The sequence below is a fragment of the Anopheles gambiae genome, chromosome 2 (assembly GCF_943734735.2).
Source record: "Anopheles gambiae chromosome 2, idAnoGambNW_F1_1, whole genome shotgun sequence".
NCBI classification, from domain to species: Eukaryota; Metazoa; Arthropoda; class Insecta; order Diptera; family Culicidae; genus Anopheles; species Anopheles gambiae.
Genome location: NC_064601.1, coordinates 58,255,219 through 58,273,178, shown reverse-complemented (window position 1 = coordinate 58,273,178; position 17,960 = coordinate 58,255,219). Strand labels below are relative to the sequence as shown.

Here is a 17,960-nt window from a genome sequence, read left to right as displayed (position 1 = left end):
ATAGTTCAAGCATAGTTCAAGAGTGTAATCATAAACTGATATTTTTTTCCTCCCACTTCCCATTTCACTATTGATGTTCTTTTAGACCACCACAAAGGCGCCCGTACATTTTTTGGCGAAAGTGCAGACGAATTCAATTGCAATGGGCCTATCACAATACCCTTTCCATAAAATCTTACCGGCACTACACATTACATTTACTAATTCATGTAAATATCAAATTACTAACTCAGCCCAAAAACGATGCCAGCTGATTTAGATTCATAAACTACTTTGCGAATACACGGCCAAAGTTCCGAAGCAGATGGCTACGGGCGCCTTTGTTTTTGCCGCCTTTGAGAACATGGATGGTGAAGTGAACATATTTTGGTTTGTATTTTCAAAACAATCATTAACTGCAAAAAATATTTATGGAAAAAAATTGATATCTTACAAAATATATATTGATAATTGTCCTTATATAATTCATACAACCTATAAAACACTTTTTAAAAATCGTATAATAATATTTACTATAAAAAATCCTAAAATATATCTTGTGTATTTTTGGACGATTGTTAAATGCAAACATATTTAAATAGACAAAAATACATTCAACAATTATACATATAGTCATAGCCAAAAATTAAATGGCGAGGAAGGATGAAGATTTTAGGATAGAAAGGCAAAATAGATGAAAAGTCAATATGAAACAATAGAGAAAAAATAACAAAACAGAAAATATGAAAAGTTTTAAAACAATTATAATTAATTCCAAAGATATCAGTCCATTGTATACAGTAAAAGAATAACAGTAAGTGTAATCACTTTTGAGCTGAATGTTTCATATGCTTTTTATAATAAGAAATCTCACAACTTTTCTACTTACGATACAATGGTTTTCGTGATATAAAGTAAGAGTTCCTTCTCGGTTCAAGTCGTGCTTTCCTTTGAAAAGCAACATATATTTACAGAATTATTTGTCCTTTTCACACCTTTTTGTATATAATGTCCATCTTTTTTTTTTATTTGCATCAAGTGCTCTATCTCTTTCAGTTTCTCCACAAAGTATTCTGTCCATGATATCATACCCAGCCATCTGTCCCTTTTGGAACTCTTTTATGCAATAAAAAGTCGCTTCAAAATCCTTTTCTTTCTCTCGCCAGAACAAGTGCGATGAAAAGAAAAGGACAACAACTGGAGCATAGAATCAGGAAACCAGCAAACAAAAGGGACCAAAAATTATAAACCGAAAATGCTGCGCGAAGCAAATGCGTCAGCCGAACTTATGTAGCAAAACAAAAATATAGCAACATTTTGTGACTGAGCAAATATGGTGAAAAGCGATGCCAGTTTTGTTGGGAAAGCCGGAGCCTTAGAAACTCTTTTTAACAATATTGCTATCAAAGCTGGCAAGAAATTCTGGTTTTGCTGGTGTCTCCATCGCAACCACCTTCCATTTTAACGGTCTTACGAAGCGTTGGAACCATACCGCGTGTGATCTCCTGAGTAAATGTATAATTTTCAACTCTCCCTCTCGAACTCTCCACATGGCTTACCAAAAAACATAACATTATTGTGCTCTCTGTTAGACTTCGTCTTTCGCCACCATCATCGTCTATCGGACTTGGTTTTTGACAGTTCTACCAACTAAGGACCGATGTAGACAGTCTGCAGATTTCCGTTCACAGCGTACCGAGCTGAGAGTTAGTTCTTGCTCGCTGAACGCACGATTACATAGCATTTGCTGTTTTTGGACTCTCCTTTGTTTGGCTGTGGGTTGTTGAGTGAAATTGACTGATAATCACAAATTTTCTGAAGTATACTTGTTTTATTTGCTTACATTTTGTTTTAAAAGGTTATGTGTGTTGGTGTCAATTAAAAAATATTTGTGCGATATATGTGCTACGTGATAAATTAGATCTGATGTTTTGCGATAATTTGATACATCATGCATCTATTTGTATCAAAAGTGTACATGTCTTAGAGAGTTATTTCACGAGTGTTCCAAATAGGCCGAAAGTGACTTAGTTAATAAGTAAATTGTGTATGCTGTTAGTGTAAGTACGATTGTGAAAATTTGCATGTGTCATTTGCGATTTCTTTAAGTTTTTTCCATACAAGTTTTATATAATCATGCTTTTATGTCACGCTACGCAAGTCATAATTAATTGCATATTTTGATGAATTTAAAACATCCTAGTTTTGCTTTGGTTCTAGAATTGGTTATTATATTGCAAACATTTTCACGTTTTACGGAGAAAGCTGATATCAATAAAAAGGTATATATGTTTTTATCTAACGATATTTCATTTGACCGAAAACTCCTGACCCCTTATCTAATGAATTCGATTGTCAAAATTTTGAATTAAAATGATCCGGTTTATCGAGTGTGCATCCGCTATCAATCTTCTACATTAGAATACGAATAAGAATGATATACATGGATCAAATGATATACAAGTTTCATGTAAAAGTTGTTCGAAACTAAACCTTACTTTTGTCTCGCTTGAATAAGGGTTTTAAGGCAATTCCATTCCAACTATTAAAAAATACTTTTAGCATGGCAAGGTAAAAAAAGGTTTGGAGGAGGAGTGCCTAATGATTATTTACCTTACCAAATTGCTTGTAGTTATAACATGCAGGTCAAAAACTTTCTCTTGACACTTAAAGATAAGTGTAAATCCTTTGTACCCTTCTATATTTGCAATTTTTTTGTCTCTTCAAGTTTTTTTTCAACACTAGCGAAAATATTTTTTTTAAAATGGATTCTGTTAAATCCAAAAATCCGAATCTGATTGCTTAAGATTTTTTTTAAAATATTTTCAAAATTTGATTTTTTCAAAAATGTCTACTTTCATAACAAAAAATATAATTCTTTACATGATACATTTTCGTCTTGAAAAACAGTTTAAGAGCTTTACGAGCAAATGTGTTTAAACACATCTGATCTTGAATCTCTAAACACAGGCATCTGAATCTGAATCTGAAATCAAAGTATTAATCTATTTTGTTTTCAAATCTTCCTTATTTCTTATTTGTTTCATCTCATAATACTTAATATACACAATAGAACATAAGAAATGAATGATAAGCATGAAATAATTGCAGAATAAATGCATAGATTATAAATATGTAACACAAATTTATTCTTTTTTTGTTTCAGGTAAATATAATACATCTATTTACATTGTTATGCAGAAATCATGTAAGTAAATTTATGTACACGATACTCACCATAAAATTATCAAATTTGTCGTTAACAACACATTTTCTATAGCGAGTAAACTATAATTAATTGTTTTATCATCACGTTATATACCTTCAATTTCAAGAAGAATAGAAAGTTATGAACTGTATGTAAGAAATTTATGCATGGCCCAAAAAAACTGATCATTCAAATCATTTGGTAGAAATTACATGCTTAAGTTAAACCATAGGACTTATAAGCATCTTATATAGCATAGCATATAGCATCTTATTATAAAAACGATGCTTTAAAAATGAAATTTAAGCATTACGATAAAAACTGAAGTTTTGTTCCCGGTTGGAGGAGATGGATCGGTTTTCCCTTGTTATAGATAGTTATCTCTTTTTTTCCAATGTATAACGTTTGAGAGGATAGTTTTGGCCTTGTTTTGCCTTAAAGGAGAGATTTGAGACAACAGGTCATCTTTTTCATTCATATAGAAATTGTTGTAACAAAACATGTCTGCGCAGGGCAAAAGCATACACCCTTAAAATATGCATTTGTTGTTCTATAGTTTCTGTTTAGCATTGTGCTCTGTAATCAACTCATGGCTGTGTTTCGCTCTACATGTTTGTCTCTTTTTCCGAAAAGAGAATTTTTTTTTCGATTTTCATGTTCATCTCTTTCTTTTATTGACTCTTTTATCTGATCAAGCCCTGGTTTCATTTCACTAGATCATTTGTTTTTTACCACAAACATGATAACAGAAAGATGCTTAAAAATTGTCAAGCATTTGAACTGTGCACAATTATGGCAGTGTAAATAAAGACTAATGTTAATACTCTGAGCCTCATAATCATAATAGTTGTTTTTTACATTGGCTTACAGGCTGTGTGCTGTATGAAGAAAAGTAGTTTTTGTAGACATTTTGTTTTTATTTGGTGTGTGTGTGTGTGTGTGTGTGTGTGTGTGTGTGTGTGTGTGTGTGTGTGTTTCATTGAATAACTCTTTTTTTTAATTAATTTCAATGCATCTACCTTCAAAATTTCATATGTAAAGGAAACAAATGTTAAACTGCCTAGATCTAACTAGTTACTAGATGATTGTTACCCCAAAATTGAAGAGAGATATCTGTTGCTCTGCCAAATATAGCAAGTCTGAGATTAGAGAGATTGTCAATCCCTGCATACAAATTTTCAAAGTGTAAGTAGAGCAAATATTTGGTGGTAGGTAATTTTTTAAAACAAATTTGAACGTCATTTTAGACAGGACGGGCGAAAACTTTTGCTCGAATAGGCTTTCTCGTAACTTGACGAAAACACAAAACATTATTAAAATCTTCATTATATTCACTAAATGTTACAACAAGGCAACGGGATTCTTTATTTCACCCGAAGTAAGTTGTTTTATCAAATCAAGCGGTTTTTAAGCAACGATATTTTATTGACGAGGCTAAAGATCCGTCACTTGTCTCGGGCTTAGGAGAAAGAATTATTTTTTTAGAGGTCTCACGCAGCTTTGATCGTAAGCGTTTGGGAATACTCGGTCCGGTCAGTGTTGAACGTTGACCACACTTGAAAACGCGGGCCGTGTCGCCCTCTATTAATTATTACCGGGAACAACACCTTGCAAGCGAATCGGTCGTTAATAACAATTAACTCCAAAAGTTATTAAAACTCGTGAAATACTGCTGATTATAAGCTTAATCAAATCTGAATGACTTAATCTCCATATTTGTTTTGATACAACATCTTCTAGGAGGAGACCAATATCTACTACGTATATGCTGATCTAAAAACGATCTGTTCCGATGAAAATTCATTTCACCCGTTCTGTCAAATGGACCTTTTTAGCAGAAATTAGTTGTCCAACTATTTGGTCCTTTACGATTCTAGTCAGCTTTTTGTATGGAGTTTGACAGTTGGAGGCTGAAATCATGTAAACACTCCATACAAAACCACTCACAAAACTAGCCTGCAATTTTCAGTCTCAGATTATTCTAGCCTCAAAGCTAGAGTTAGATTCAAGTACCTGCTCGAACAAATGGCAAAACAAGGTGGTGTTCACACATATCCCAAGGTGTATTAAAGAGGGTGATGGCATCTAGAATCAAAGGTTATGTAGTCCAGGAGGTCTCATAGCATGTTTTTTATAACCAAATTTGAACATAACTTTTTGACAGGACGGGTGAAAACTTTTGCTCAAACAAGCTTTCTGGAGGCTTGGCAAATACACAAAACACTCTTAAAACCTTTAGTCAGAAACAAAAGAGATAAAAATCAGCCTTCTAAATTCATACACCTTGGGAAAAGCCCACCTATATATTATACCCACTTTGAAAACTGCTATACAATGCAAACAGCTGACAGGTTGAAATTTCTTTAATGTTTAAATTAAGAATTCTATTTTGGTTAGGATTGCATCAAAATTATGCATTTAAATTATTTTACGATTGAAACACAAAATATAGTATTGTTTTCTGCCATACCTGTTGTCAATCTATATTTTAATGTTAATTAAGAATCACCTACGTCTAAATTTCGTTGAAAAAATACATTTAATTAACAAAAAGTTGTAGATAAAGTCGATGATAGAGCCCAACCAACGGATTGCCTAAATCCACTTGAATCAGAAAAATGTATAAAATTTGACAGGTTCGATGCGACATTAGTCTTGTTTTATTGAGATGTCTGACGGTGCACATCGATAGCACTATATTCATTTGTTCACGTCTGATGTCTTGTTCGATACCAGAACACGGCCTTACGCGAAAATCGACATACGCAGTTGACTTGGAGTCCAAATTGAAATCGTATCTTGGGATAATCTGTGCTCTATGTATAACATTTTAACACTATCCGTGAAAAATCAATCAAGAACTTTTCAGTTCAATTAGATTTGATATGGTATGAAAAGTTATGTAAGTCCAAAATATGAATGATGAAAAGTTATATATTATTAAATTTAATATTTGAATGTGCATTATTACTGATTTCATATAATTCATGTAGAGAATTTGGTTATTTATAATTATTTGGCAATTTCAAACTTTTATAAAAACTGCAATTGATTTTGAATTTCGTATTTGTCAAAACAAAACCATCGTGTAACTCTAATTCACGTATTTCGGGGAAATACTGTACATTACATTTTTCACAATATGTGGAAATCTTCGACATTGCGTAGTTTGTGGAACAGTGTCCAAAGCTAAGGGAATAGCGCCATCTTTTTGTCGGTTGTAAAAGCTAATGCAAGAAATAAGAACTGTTCGAATTATTTACACAGTTCTCACATTCGTTTATATATTTCAGCCGTAGAATCTTGAACACAATTCAATAAAATTTAATTTATTTAGTATAAATATCTGTATTTCATTATTCACTTTCTAGTTCCATAATACTTATAAATGAATGATAACAAGTTGACCATTGTGCTTCATAGTAATGATTAATACATTTCGTTACCTTTAGTGAACAACAAGACATACGTATTCACAGCAGTCGATTAAAGATAAACATTATTTTGAGACAATATAATAACATTATTTGTGTTTTCTGAATCAATCAATGTGCATGGATGCAGTCTTAGTTCTTGTTTATTCATTACTAAATTTAAAAAATAGTTTAGAATATTTCTATTACAATATTTTAATGCAAAATACTCAAGTTGTAGCTAAATCTTGCAAATTGAAACATTATAATAATGTTTCTTAGCCTTTTTCATAGTTTTCAATTGGTTTAACTTTAACAACTGACCTAAAGATGGCGCTGTGCGGTGTCATGGTGCACAATGGTCGATGAAGTATAAAAATTTATTAACTTATTTTGAAATAAAGTATCAGTTATGGCATGCCTTAATAATAACCGTTATCTCAAACCGGATTATCCGGGTATCCCAGAGATTATGCAAAGAAAAATGTATTTGTCCATATTAAAAAATCAACATTTTTTGTATTGAAAATTTAAGCTTTTAGTTAAGTATCATAGTAAGGGCATTTGTGTTATTTAATTTAGCGTATACATGGGAACTTAAAAGTTTTCTTTTCTTTTTTCAGTTTTTCAAACATGACAACTCGTTGATACATTTTGTTGTTGTATTTTACATGCATCGATAACATTTTCCATTAAATCTTTTTTGTTTAGCTATCGATTTAAGCATAACTGTTAAACGCTGTACAAAATTTTCAGAACCATTTATAAAGAAAATATTTACTGATGTCATGTTACATATGATACAGCATTCATGTAAGCATATTATTATTGATGTAACTATTAACATTATTATTATTTTATTATTATTATTATTATTATTATTATTATAATTATTATTAAACTATCGTATTATGTTGTGCTATTACTTATTTGCCGATCGAAATATATTTTTAGGCATATTCATGAAAATATAAACACTGTTTTTGTTCCCGCTTTCGGCAGTTTGGTCCTATTTCCGGCAGGCTGTGCTCCTATTTTCGGCAACGGCAAATACGGATCGGATCATGTTTTAATCAATGCAAATAGACAGAAAAAAATGTTTAAAACAGTTGTACACTCTCACTTTCTTTAGATTTGTGTTGAAAAGTACTTAAATTATTAATTTTATGAATTTGCTCATTTCGGTCATTTTGCTGGCAATTTTTGCAGTCACTTTGATGTGAGTTACAAACAAAGTAGGCATTGAAGAAAAGAGACAGTCTGTTGGAAATAGAGTGCTAGCACACAAATTATTATTTTTCTCTGAAGTTATTGGATTATATATAGTGTAATTGCTGAAATTTTATACAATAAATGTCGTTTTATGTGTTGACCTACGCATTGTAGTGTTCTGGTCAGGTTTTAAATCATTATTCAGAAAAATTAAAATTGTGTTATTTTTTAAAGTTTCGACTGGAGCCCACAACATTGATCAGTCAAAAATCTACATTTACCATGAACCTATTTTCGGCAATACTAACAATTGTGAGGCAGAAATAGTCCATATTTGAAGAAAAATGCTAGCTTTCATGACTGTTTTATAAATATATGGATAAACAAAAAAATATACGCAGTGTGAAATAATTGGATGGTGTGCAACAATAGGCAAAAATTACCTTAGCTGTTTTTAATATTCATTGTTCAGTAAGGACAGCCTGGCTATATTGCTTAAAAACGTAGTTGTCATAGATAACAAAATATTTCAAAAATAGTAAAAGCAACTGTGGAAATAAAACCACTACAAATGTAATTCAGACAGATGCCAGTATCTTTTGAGTCACTTCCCAGTTCATAAATTTTTGAAACATATTTCACTTATTTTACTCACTTTATATCGTTTGAACTTTCAGTTATCACTTTCCATACAAAATATTTGAGATACCCATGTATACAGTATAACGCATAAACCAGGCATGTTTAAAAGTTTCACCATATCTTTTCATATCAATTTATAAAGAATTATATAATTTATCCATAAATGTATATGAATGTAAATAGAAAATGTATAAAATGTTTCTATATTTATAAATATATAAATATAGATCAACAAACGTTTATATATATATATATATATATATATATATATATATATATATATATATATATATATATATATATATATATATATATATATATATATATATATATATATATATATATATATATATATATATATATATATATATATATATATATATATATATATATAAAATATAAAAATTATTATTGATGTAACTATTAACATTATTATTATTTTATTATTATTATTATTATTATTATTATTATAAATATATATAAATTAATATTTATATATATAAATAAAGATATGTTGAAACGCTTAAACATGCCTGGATGAACGTTAAACTTCACAAAAACCATATCTTAGGTTAAGAAAATTATCATATCCTTGATAAATATATACATCGTCATACATCGTCACCCTTCTCGTAGCGTCATACTGTTCGCTTTTAATTTTGAGTTTTATTTTACAAATGCTGTGCATAAGAAATATTCAGTATTGATATGATTTTCGCAAGACGCCATTATCTGTAGCACAGCCTGCGGGAAACATTCGTTAACTTCTTGGTTTCTCAAATCGAAGGAGCCATTTTTATACGGCATGTGGATTGGTTGTGGAGCCAAGCACGAAGCAACCAAAGAAATCGTAAGGATACGGTGCCATGGAGAAAGCAAACTGAAATATTTATCCTCATTAAAAGACTTGTCCCATTTCCAAGATTTATCTTAGCAATTTCCTTCGAGCAAAAATAAACTTTATTATTCAGTACGATTCCGGCTGGGATATTAGTGTGGGGTGGCTCAATTGTGCGGTAATAGAGAAAACATTCTGGAGTATTAGGACTGTAGAACTGGTGCGTGAACCAACCAATGTTGCTGACGTTGCTAATACACGATCCTGATGCCTAGGTTCCAAGGTGCCATGCGTCTAAAAAATAGACATACACACCATGCAGAGAGATTGCTTGTTTGTTTAGTGTTTTCCGTTTCGCTTGATGCGCATTTCAATGAGTAGTCGATTTTCTATAAAGTTGTTTTTTCTTTGTTAGTTAAAACTTCCATGTGCAAACAATGCGCTGGTAAAGAGCAAGTATAAGTACAGACTGTAATCCCCTATGCTCTTTTTTACTTTCGATGTAGAAGCTTCCCGAAAAAAATACAACAAAGGATGATAGGCGTCTATTTACTTAAGATTCTTTCTAATAGTGGCTGTAGGCGCTAAAAGGGCTAGACAATTTAGAAATATTTCAGTTATGTATATTAAAATGAAATATTTTCTTATCTTTTATAACACTTGTAAATGAAAATAGTCCTATTTCGTTACGTAGCTTCCAAACAATGCATTATTTTGTCAAATGTGTCAACGTTATTCCGGAATTATTAAAATTTCATAAGGAATCTAGGAAACTGAACACTAAAATCAGTGTTAACTAATATTTATTCTGAAAATGTTATCAGAACATTTGTGGCTTCTCGTATAGCTTTCTAAAAAATCAGAAAAATTAATTTCTGGTTTCTGAGTTGCCTTATAACAGGTTCTGAGTTGCCAAAACTCTAATATCTAGCGGAATTAAAGATATATTTCAAAGTTCAGCTCCATTCAACTTATGCAACTTACAAGATTTGCTTAGTTTCTTTGATTACCGTTACTAAAAGAACGCCATATGATGACGGTAGTAATCATACGGAGCATTCAGAAAAATATGTATTGTTTTTTGCAAGTTAATGTTCGTGTTGAATGGTGCACCTAAAAAGGGATTACTTCATATTTCAAATTCATGCAAAATATCAACCATCAAAATATATCACGCAATTTATTTTGCGTATTTGAATATATATTCCAATTATTATGTGTTAGAATTTGCAAAAAATCTTGTTATTGGCACTTTTAACCATTCAACAAAACTGAATCACTTTACAAGGTTTTCCAAGTCACTTTCGAATTCACCGTCTCCAAGAATTTTTACATATGATTTTCAAACACATGATTCAATTTTTACACATGATGTTTAATACATCACACAGAAATGTCAAACTCAATCCAGCTTGAATGAGTTTTAATGTAAACTAGTAAAACCAGTAAACTAGTAAGAAAAGAAAACAAATCAATTATAATGATTAATTTATTGAACGTGGATTTTTCCTAAACGAGCTGCATGATATCCTTAAACAAAAATGTTCTGAAGCTAAAAATAATATATTTAAACATATTTTTTGCAAAGCCATCCATAACATTCGATGTGAATTTATTTGATTTGTAATTACTTGTAATCAGGATCATTCCATTTATTAATAAGCAATATGGCCGTACCATTAATCCTGAATTAAAAAAAAAAAACATTATAAAAGAAAACAAAATAAAACGTGACAAGTAGCCAAAATATATAGCGCAAACGAATCGTGTGGTGAAAACTCTACGTTGTTCGTTTGGAACTCAGTTCAATACATTATATCCGTATACTTTTAAAGGATAATTATACAAACTTTATGGTTTATGCCTACTCATTTTTTAGGAAGACTTCCATACATCACATGTCATTTATGCAGGTCAACGTGAGTTGGAGTTCTGTACGAGCCTTTTTCAAACACGCTCAGAAAATGGTTTTTCGTTTCAGAAATAATATTTAAGTTTTAGAAAAACTTAAATAATAAAATCGGATTGCGTTATTAGATTTGATTATTTATTACGAGGAATTTAACAACTTTACGTAATCATAAGAACAGGAATTAGAAAAAGCCGCTTTTTGTAAATAAATTATGTTTTGAAATATATTTTACAGATTCAAATGATACAACATTGATGTATTCAGGAAAAACATCAATCAAGTTTACTTTCTATGCTTGGAGGATAACAATGGGGTCCTTTCCGTTTTAAGTTCGTAGGCTGAAATTTCAGCCTGTCAGCTGTTTGCATTGTATAGCAGTTTTTGAACAGCTATCTAAGTGGGCAAAATATACAGGGCTTTTTGCAAGGTGTATGAATTTAGAAGGCTGATTTTTATCGCTTCTGCTTCTGAATAAAGATTTTAAGAGTGTTTTGTTTATTCGTCAAGCCTCCAGAAAGCTTGTTTAGGCAATAGCTTTCATCCGTCCTGTCAAAAATTGATATTCTAAATTGGTTTTTAAAATGCTATGAAACCACCTGGACTACAAAACCTTTGATTCTATATTCCATCACCTGATCTCTTTAATGCACCTTGGGGAAAATGTAAACAACGCCGTGTTTTGCCATTTGTTCGAGCAGGTACTCGAATCTAATTCTAGCTTTGAGGCTAGAAAAATCTAGACTGAAAATGGCAGGCTAGTTTTGTGTGTGGTTTTGTATGGAGTGTTTACATGATTTCAGCCTTCAACTGTCAAACTCCATACTAAAAGCTGACTAGAATCGTAAAGGGCCCTAATGTTAAGTTTAAAAAAAATGCAAAACAAATAAAAACTTATCTCATCGTAAAAACCCCATTGCTAGGCTCTGCCAGGGGAATGAAGTTACTTAAGAGCTTAGTGTGATTTGATTGATTGATAAATTCCTAAAAGTATTTTATGCATTATAATTTTAAAATATGTTTTTGGATTGTATTTGTAATTGAAGTATTTATCTTATATTAGAACACGTATTTAACCTAGTAGGCCTTTCACGATTCTAGTCAGCTTTTTTATATGGAGTTTGACAGTTGGCGGCTGAAATCATCCATACAAGTACTAGAGAAATTATTTGTTATTCATTTCTAAGGCCCGTTCAAACTATTTTTGGTTTTTAAAAATAATATTCGTCGGGTCAATTTTAACTGTTACTAAATGATTTTAGCATCATATAAGCTAATATTGGCAAATTACGTGGTCATTTGGCTATGAAACTTTCAGTGAACCCCATACATTTTATAGATTTTATCACATTTATGAATGGTATTAAGAGATTGTAAAAGATATCGGAGCCGGTCTCGTAGTACAGTCGTCAACTCGTACGACTTAACAACATGCCCGCCATGGGTTCAATCCCCAAATAGACCGTGCCGCCATACGTAGGACTGACTATCCTGCTTTGGGGGGAAATCAATTAGTCACTGAAAGCCAAGCCCATAAGTGGTACAGGCAGGCCTTGACCGACAACGGTTGTTGAGCCAAAGAAGAAGAAGAAGAAGAAAAGATATCGATCTGCTTTTTTGCAGGGAAATAGCTGAAGTGTCCTCAACGATGGATGAAAAAAGTTTTCTGATAAGTGACCTAGGGAACTGACCATGGTGCCACAAAGTCAGATAATCGGCCTCAGCACAATTTTTCAATCGAAAAAAAATTGATAGATCCGGCTGTCATTTTGGTGTCATTTGACACTCATTTCGCCGCCAAGGTGTTCATTTTACTGGTCTTTTTGAAAACTGGTATACCATGACACTCACGAGCAAAATGAACTATGCTACAAAAATTCGATTGTTCCGCTTTGTATGGGGCAAAATCCGCGACGCATTGAGCTGCGGAAATTATCGAATATCAGAAAAATGCCATAAATCAAGGTTGATGTTTTTGAAAAACGTTATTTAGCAAGTTGGTAAATGTTTTGGTTCTTTTTCAATATTTTGGGTGATAACAAATTATTTATTAATTATTTTCAAAATTGTTTACATGGGGGGGGGGCAACTTCATGTAGGCGTATAAAAGAAATAGTTATACTGTCAGTTTTACGTGAGCACCTATCGAATTTTTTCGATCGAAAAATTGTGCTGAGGCCGAATAGGTTGAAATATGAGGTGTCCGGCTTTAGGTGGCCTCAACTGTTTGTGTAGTTGAATCAATATTTTTAATGAAATATAAAACGATACTAGATAAAATATATACTACAAAAATGATGATAAAAAGATTAAAACACGTTTTAATGCACTAAAATAAAAAGTAAACATGTCTTTAAAAGGGATAGTCTTCTTCTTCTTCTTCTTGATAAGTTTGACGGGATGTATTCTCCTATGTTTTCCGTAATACGGAGCCATAAAAACACTTAAAGGCTTGTAATATTAATACGATTGGAGATTATTAACACGGAGATTGGTAAAAACAGGGATAATTGGCGTGCGGTGATAGGTGCAAGTTCGCTATTTATTTAGCAGAATTTCGGCTTGAATCAAGGACAGAAACATGTAATCTAATAGCGTTCGTATGGTACTTAACAGTATTTGAAAAAAAAACATCCATACTTTGTCTTTCGCGGTCCTCGTAATTTTGGTAACGCAAGTTTAAATCAATGGACTTTAATCGCAGCATTGACAGCTTAACTAAAAATGTTCGGAGTTTTCATAAGGTTTCCCATAGCTACAATATGTTGCATAAATTGTAAGAGATGAGCTCAACTACCATAGGCTTGATGTAAAAATGTGTATTTTTCTATAGTACATGCCTCTATTTTTATATTTTATAAGAGGTTGTGCAATTTTTTTGCGATAGTTTTCTAATACAAGTGAGCCATCGATCGCAAAAAGTTTCAAAGTATTCCAAACAATCAGATTCTTTCGTCTACAAACTCGAAATTCTAGTATTGTACACTTTATATCCAATTATTGCACACTTTCCAATACACTGAAATAGATAAAAATGCGCCCTAAAATGTTGCTTATCTTTGATGTAGAAGATAGCATTTGGTGTCCACCGTTTCTTCGGCTGGATGGACAGTGAGCGCCCTTAACTCCTATTAGTGGTCCGTGCAATATCTTACCTTGCACCCGAAACAAACAATTATTCTCAGCAGCTTCTTTATAATCGCGACTACATGCAGAATTTGTTAGATTCATTAGTTTGTTTTGAATTTTCGTAAAATTTCTTTGACCTTAGTTATTTTTGAGATGGTCTCCGGGAGCAGAAATCATTTTATATTGTTTTTTATATGTATTTTGGATAGCACAGCTTGCAATACAAACATTACCATCAAATTGCAAACCTTTTTTCTCACCAGATCTATCTAAGGGTGCCGCTCCCATTATATAAGAAAAAGGCTAAATAAAAAAGGACAAAAATTCAGACTGCTCACTTCGCAAAACCGAAAGATGTTGTTGAAAATGACGGTAGATGAAACGAAAAATTGTGTTCGGTTTGCCTGACGTTATCCTTATTGATCGTGAACTGCGTCTCAATGCAAGAGAAACGTTTGAAAAGTTCGACGGTGTTTCCTTAGGCAACCACTGCCGTAGGATATTTTCCCATTAAAATGTTTCTTTTTCTTATCACCATAAAAAAGAGATATAGCAGGCCATTAAGGCGATAAATTCACTTCTTTCATCCTATTTGTTTCTTTAGTCCCTGAACATTGTATGGCTTTACCTCCGCTATGTACGACGCGTGTTCCTCATTTGGGTGAACTATATCGACCAACATTTTCTGTTTGTGAATCGTGCAGTTAGTGGCAAAAGATACAAACCCACATTTTCTATTATTACTCAAAATGCTATGTATAAGTCCCTTCCCCTTTTCAAAAAGCTAATAGAAGACCATTTCAACGATTATATTATCGATTTTTTTAAATGTAGCACAAATACGTAAAAACACTTTTGAAATATTTTCGTCTTAGAGTAGTCATAGGAACGTTATACCGTCTAAATCGTGATATGCATAAGCGAGTCATCAATTCTTCACCAGGCAGTAGTTTAAAGATTAAAAACATGTGAGTAAGAACCAACGGCCGGTCTGGTGGTACAGTCGTCAACCCGTACGAATTAACAACATGCCCATCATGGGTTCAAGCCCCGAATAGACCGTGCCCCCATACGTAGGACTGACTATCCAGCTATGGTAACAATAAGTCACAGAAAGCCAAGCTCCCTTCACTAGTGGGTACAGGCAGACCTTGGTCGAAAACGGTAAACAAAAAGAAGAAGAAGATTATTATGTGAGGAGAGAAGGTATTATCAAACCTATCTTTTTGAATGAAATAAAAAATATCCAGAAGATAAATTGCACGCGTCGATTTTTGTTCGTCATTTTTCGATGATTTTTTCCTGAACATGATCAAAATCTACTTGAATGTACAAAGACAAAAAAACTGTTGATTTTTCTGTAACTAAAGTACAAAAAATATTAAAAGAAGATGTATGTGAAAACCAGTCAAACCATTTTTTACCTAATATGTAGGGCATAACAATAATGGTGCAAAATATACCACCAAGGCTTACAAACAGAAATGAAAAGGCAAGCACGTTCATGCAGGATGAGACGGATGGTTGGATCAATGATGTTTCTGACAATCCTAATATAGGGTAAATGTACCAATAGTGGTGCAATTTGTGGTGGTACTGATGTATTTTAATGGATTTAAAGTGTCAGGAAGGACAATTTCAGAATATTTGAACACATAGCAATTGGAATATGTTTTATCTTCACAATCTCAAAAATTTTTACCATGAAATACATCAAATTTACGTAAAAATACATATGTTTGTGACTGCTTCGTTGTACCTATAATGGTGGTATGGTTCCTAAAGTCGTCGTATTGTGTTCCTATAGTGGTGGTAAACAAAGATGCATCAAAAACGGTGTATAATATCAATGAAACTTAGTTTCGAAGCTGTTTTCGTATGAATAGCAAGGATTACTGCCATAATATTGGTTTCTTGCGTAATTTGATCGTAAAAAAATGTATAAATTTGATTGATGAAACTATTCACTAAAGTACTGCATCACACCTGTCGTCAACCTACACCCGGAGGAGTGTGCTTGATTTGAAGTCAATTTTTCATTCAGCCAGATGAGCGAATTTTGGCCTGTTTTCGGTAAATTATCTACATAAAACTCATTTCTGTTGCTTATTTTAGTGAAAGCAGTACGACATGGCAAAAATTTCCTCGAAAAAATCTAAAACGACCTGTTTTTATTGATTTTATAACTATAACCACTATAGGAACATGCCTGTTTTGTGTACCTATAATGGCACTATGGTAAAAAACACTTAAAAATGCATGACCATATTTATGCATTTTTAAGTGTTTAAAAAAAAGGCAAATAATTTTAGTAAAACAATAAGATTACATAACATTTGTGTTGAAAAACTAGTAATTGCGTGGTTATGTGGTCGTTTAGAGCGTTAACAGAAAAATGAGTTTCGTTATGAAATCCTAAGGATTTTGGACAAATGTTGAGACATTTCACAAAATAATGGATATTTCGGTCACTAAGTAACGGAATGGCCCCATTTAACTTTTAAACCCTTTGTAAAAGGCTAAAGAATATTTCACACTTACTTAAATAACTTAATTACTTTTAATTTGCCCTATGAACCGCATTTTAGAGCAATAGCACCACTATTGGTACTACCACCACTATAGGTACATTTACCCTATAGGGTAAACGTACCAATAATGGTGCAATTTGTAGTGGTACAGATGTATTATAGTGGATTTCAATTGTCAGCAATGAGGATTTGTGAATATTTTAACACATAGCAATTGAAGTATGTTAAATCTTCGCAATCACAACCATTTTTACCATGAAATACATTAAATTTACGAAAAAATACATCTTTTTGTGACTGCTTCGTTGTACCTTTAATGGTAGTATGGATCCTATAGTCGTCGTATTGTGTCCTAATAGTCGTGGTAAACAAAGGTGTGTTCTAAACAGCGTATAATATCAATGTAACTTAGTTTTGAAGCTGTTTTCGTGTGAGCAGCAAGGATTACTGCCAATAGATTAATTTTTTTTTCGCAATTGGATCCTAAACAATGTATGAATTTGGCTGATGAAAATATTGACTAAAGTACTGAATAACCTGTCGTCAACCCACACCCAGAAGAGTTTGCTTGATTTGAAGTTGATTTTTAACTCAGCTTAATATGCGAATTTTGGCCTTTGTTTGGTAAATTACTAACATAAAACTCATTTCTGTTGCTTATTTTAATGAAAACAGTACGATATTTCAAAAATGTCGTCGAAAAAATCTAAATTGTCATGTTTTTATTGATTTTTAAATAAGACCAATATAGGAACATGATTGTTTGGTGTACCTATAATAGCACTATCGTAAAAAAAACACTTAAAAATACATAAATATGGTCTAAAGGCAATGAATTTGAATAAAATAAAATCATGTGATAACAATCACGATAAAAAAAAACTAACAATTGCGTTGTTATGTGGTCATTAAGAACTTTAAAAAAATATGAGTATCGTTATAAGATCCTTAGGATTTTGGAAAAATGTGTACACCTTTAAAAAATGGATTTTTTGATCACTAAGAAACGGAATGGCCCCATTTAACTTTTAAATCCTTTGTAAAAGGCTAGATAACATTTCACACTATCATAAATAACTTCATAACTTTTATTTTATCG

At 32.1% G+C, this 17,960-nt stretch overlaps 1 protein-coding gene across 2 annotated transcripts in view; it reads left to right on the top strand.

Moving 5' to 3' along the window:
- Window positions 1-1,502: 1,502 nt before the first annotated feature.
- LOC1272724 (homeobox protein abdominal-A homolog) overlaps window positions 1,503-17,960 on the top strand; it is a 115,572-nt gene continuing 99,114 nt past the window's right edge. Inside the window, exons 1-2 of one of the 2 annotated variants that reach the window (XM_061650853.1) lie at window positions 1,503-2,039; window positions 3,146-3,187. In XM_061650853.1, the coding sequence (XP_061506837.1) occupies window positions 3,175-3,187 (13 nt within the window). In that variant the 5' untranslated portion in view covers window positions 1,503-2,039; window positions 3,146-3,174. Of the gene's footprint in view, window positions 2,040-3,145; window positions 3,188-7,382; window positions 7,414-17,960 lie in introns of those variants that run through there. The other variant, XM_061650852.1, reaches the window with a different exon arrangement.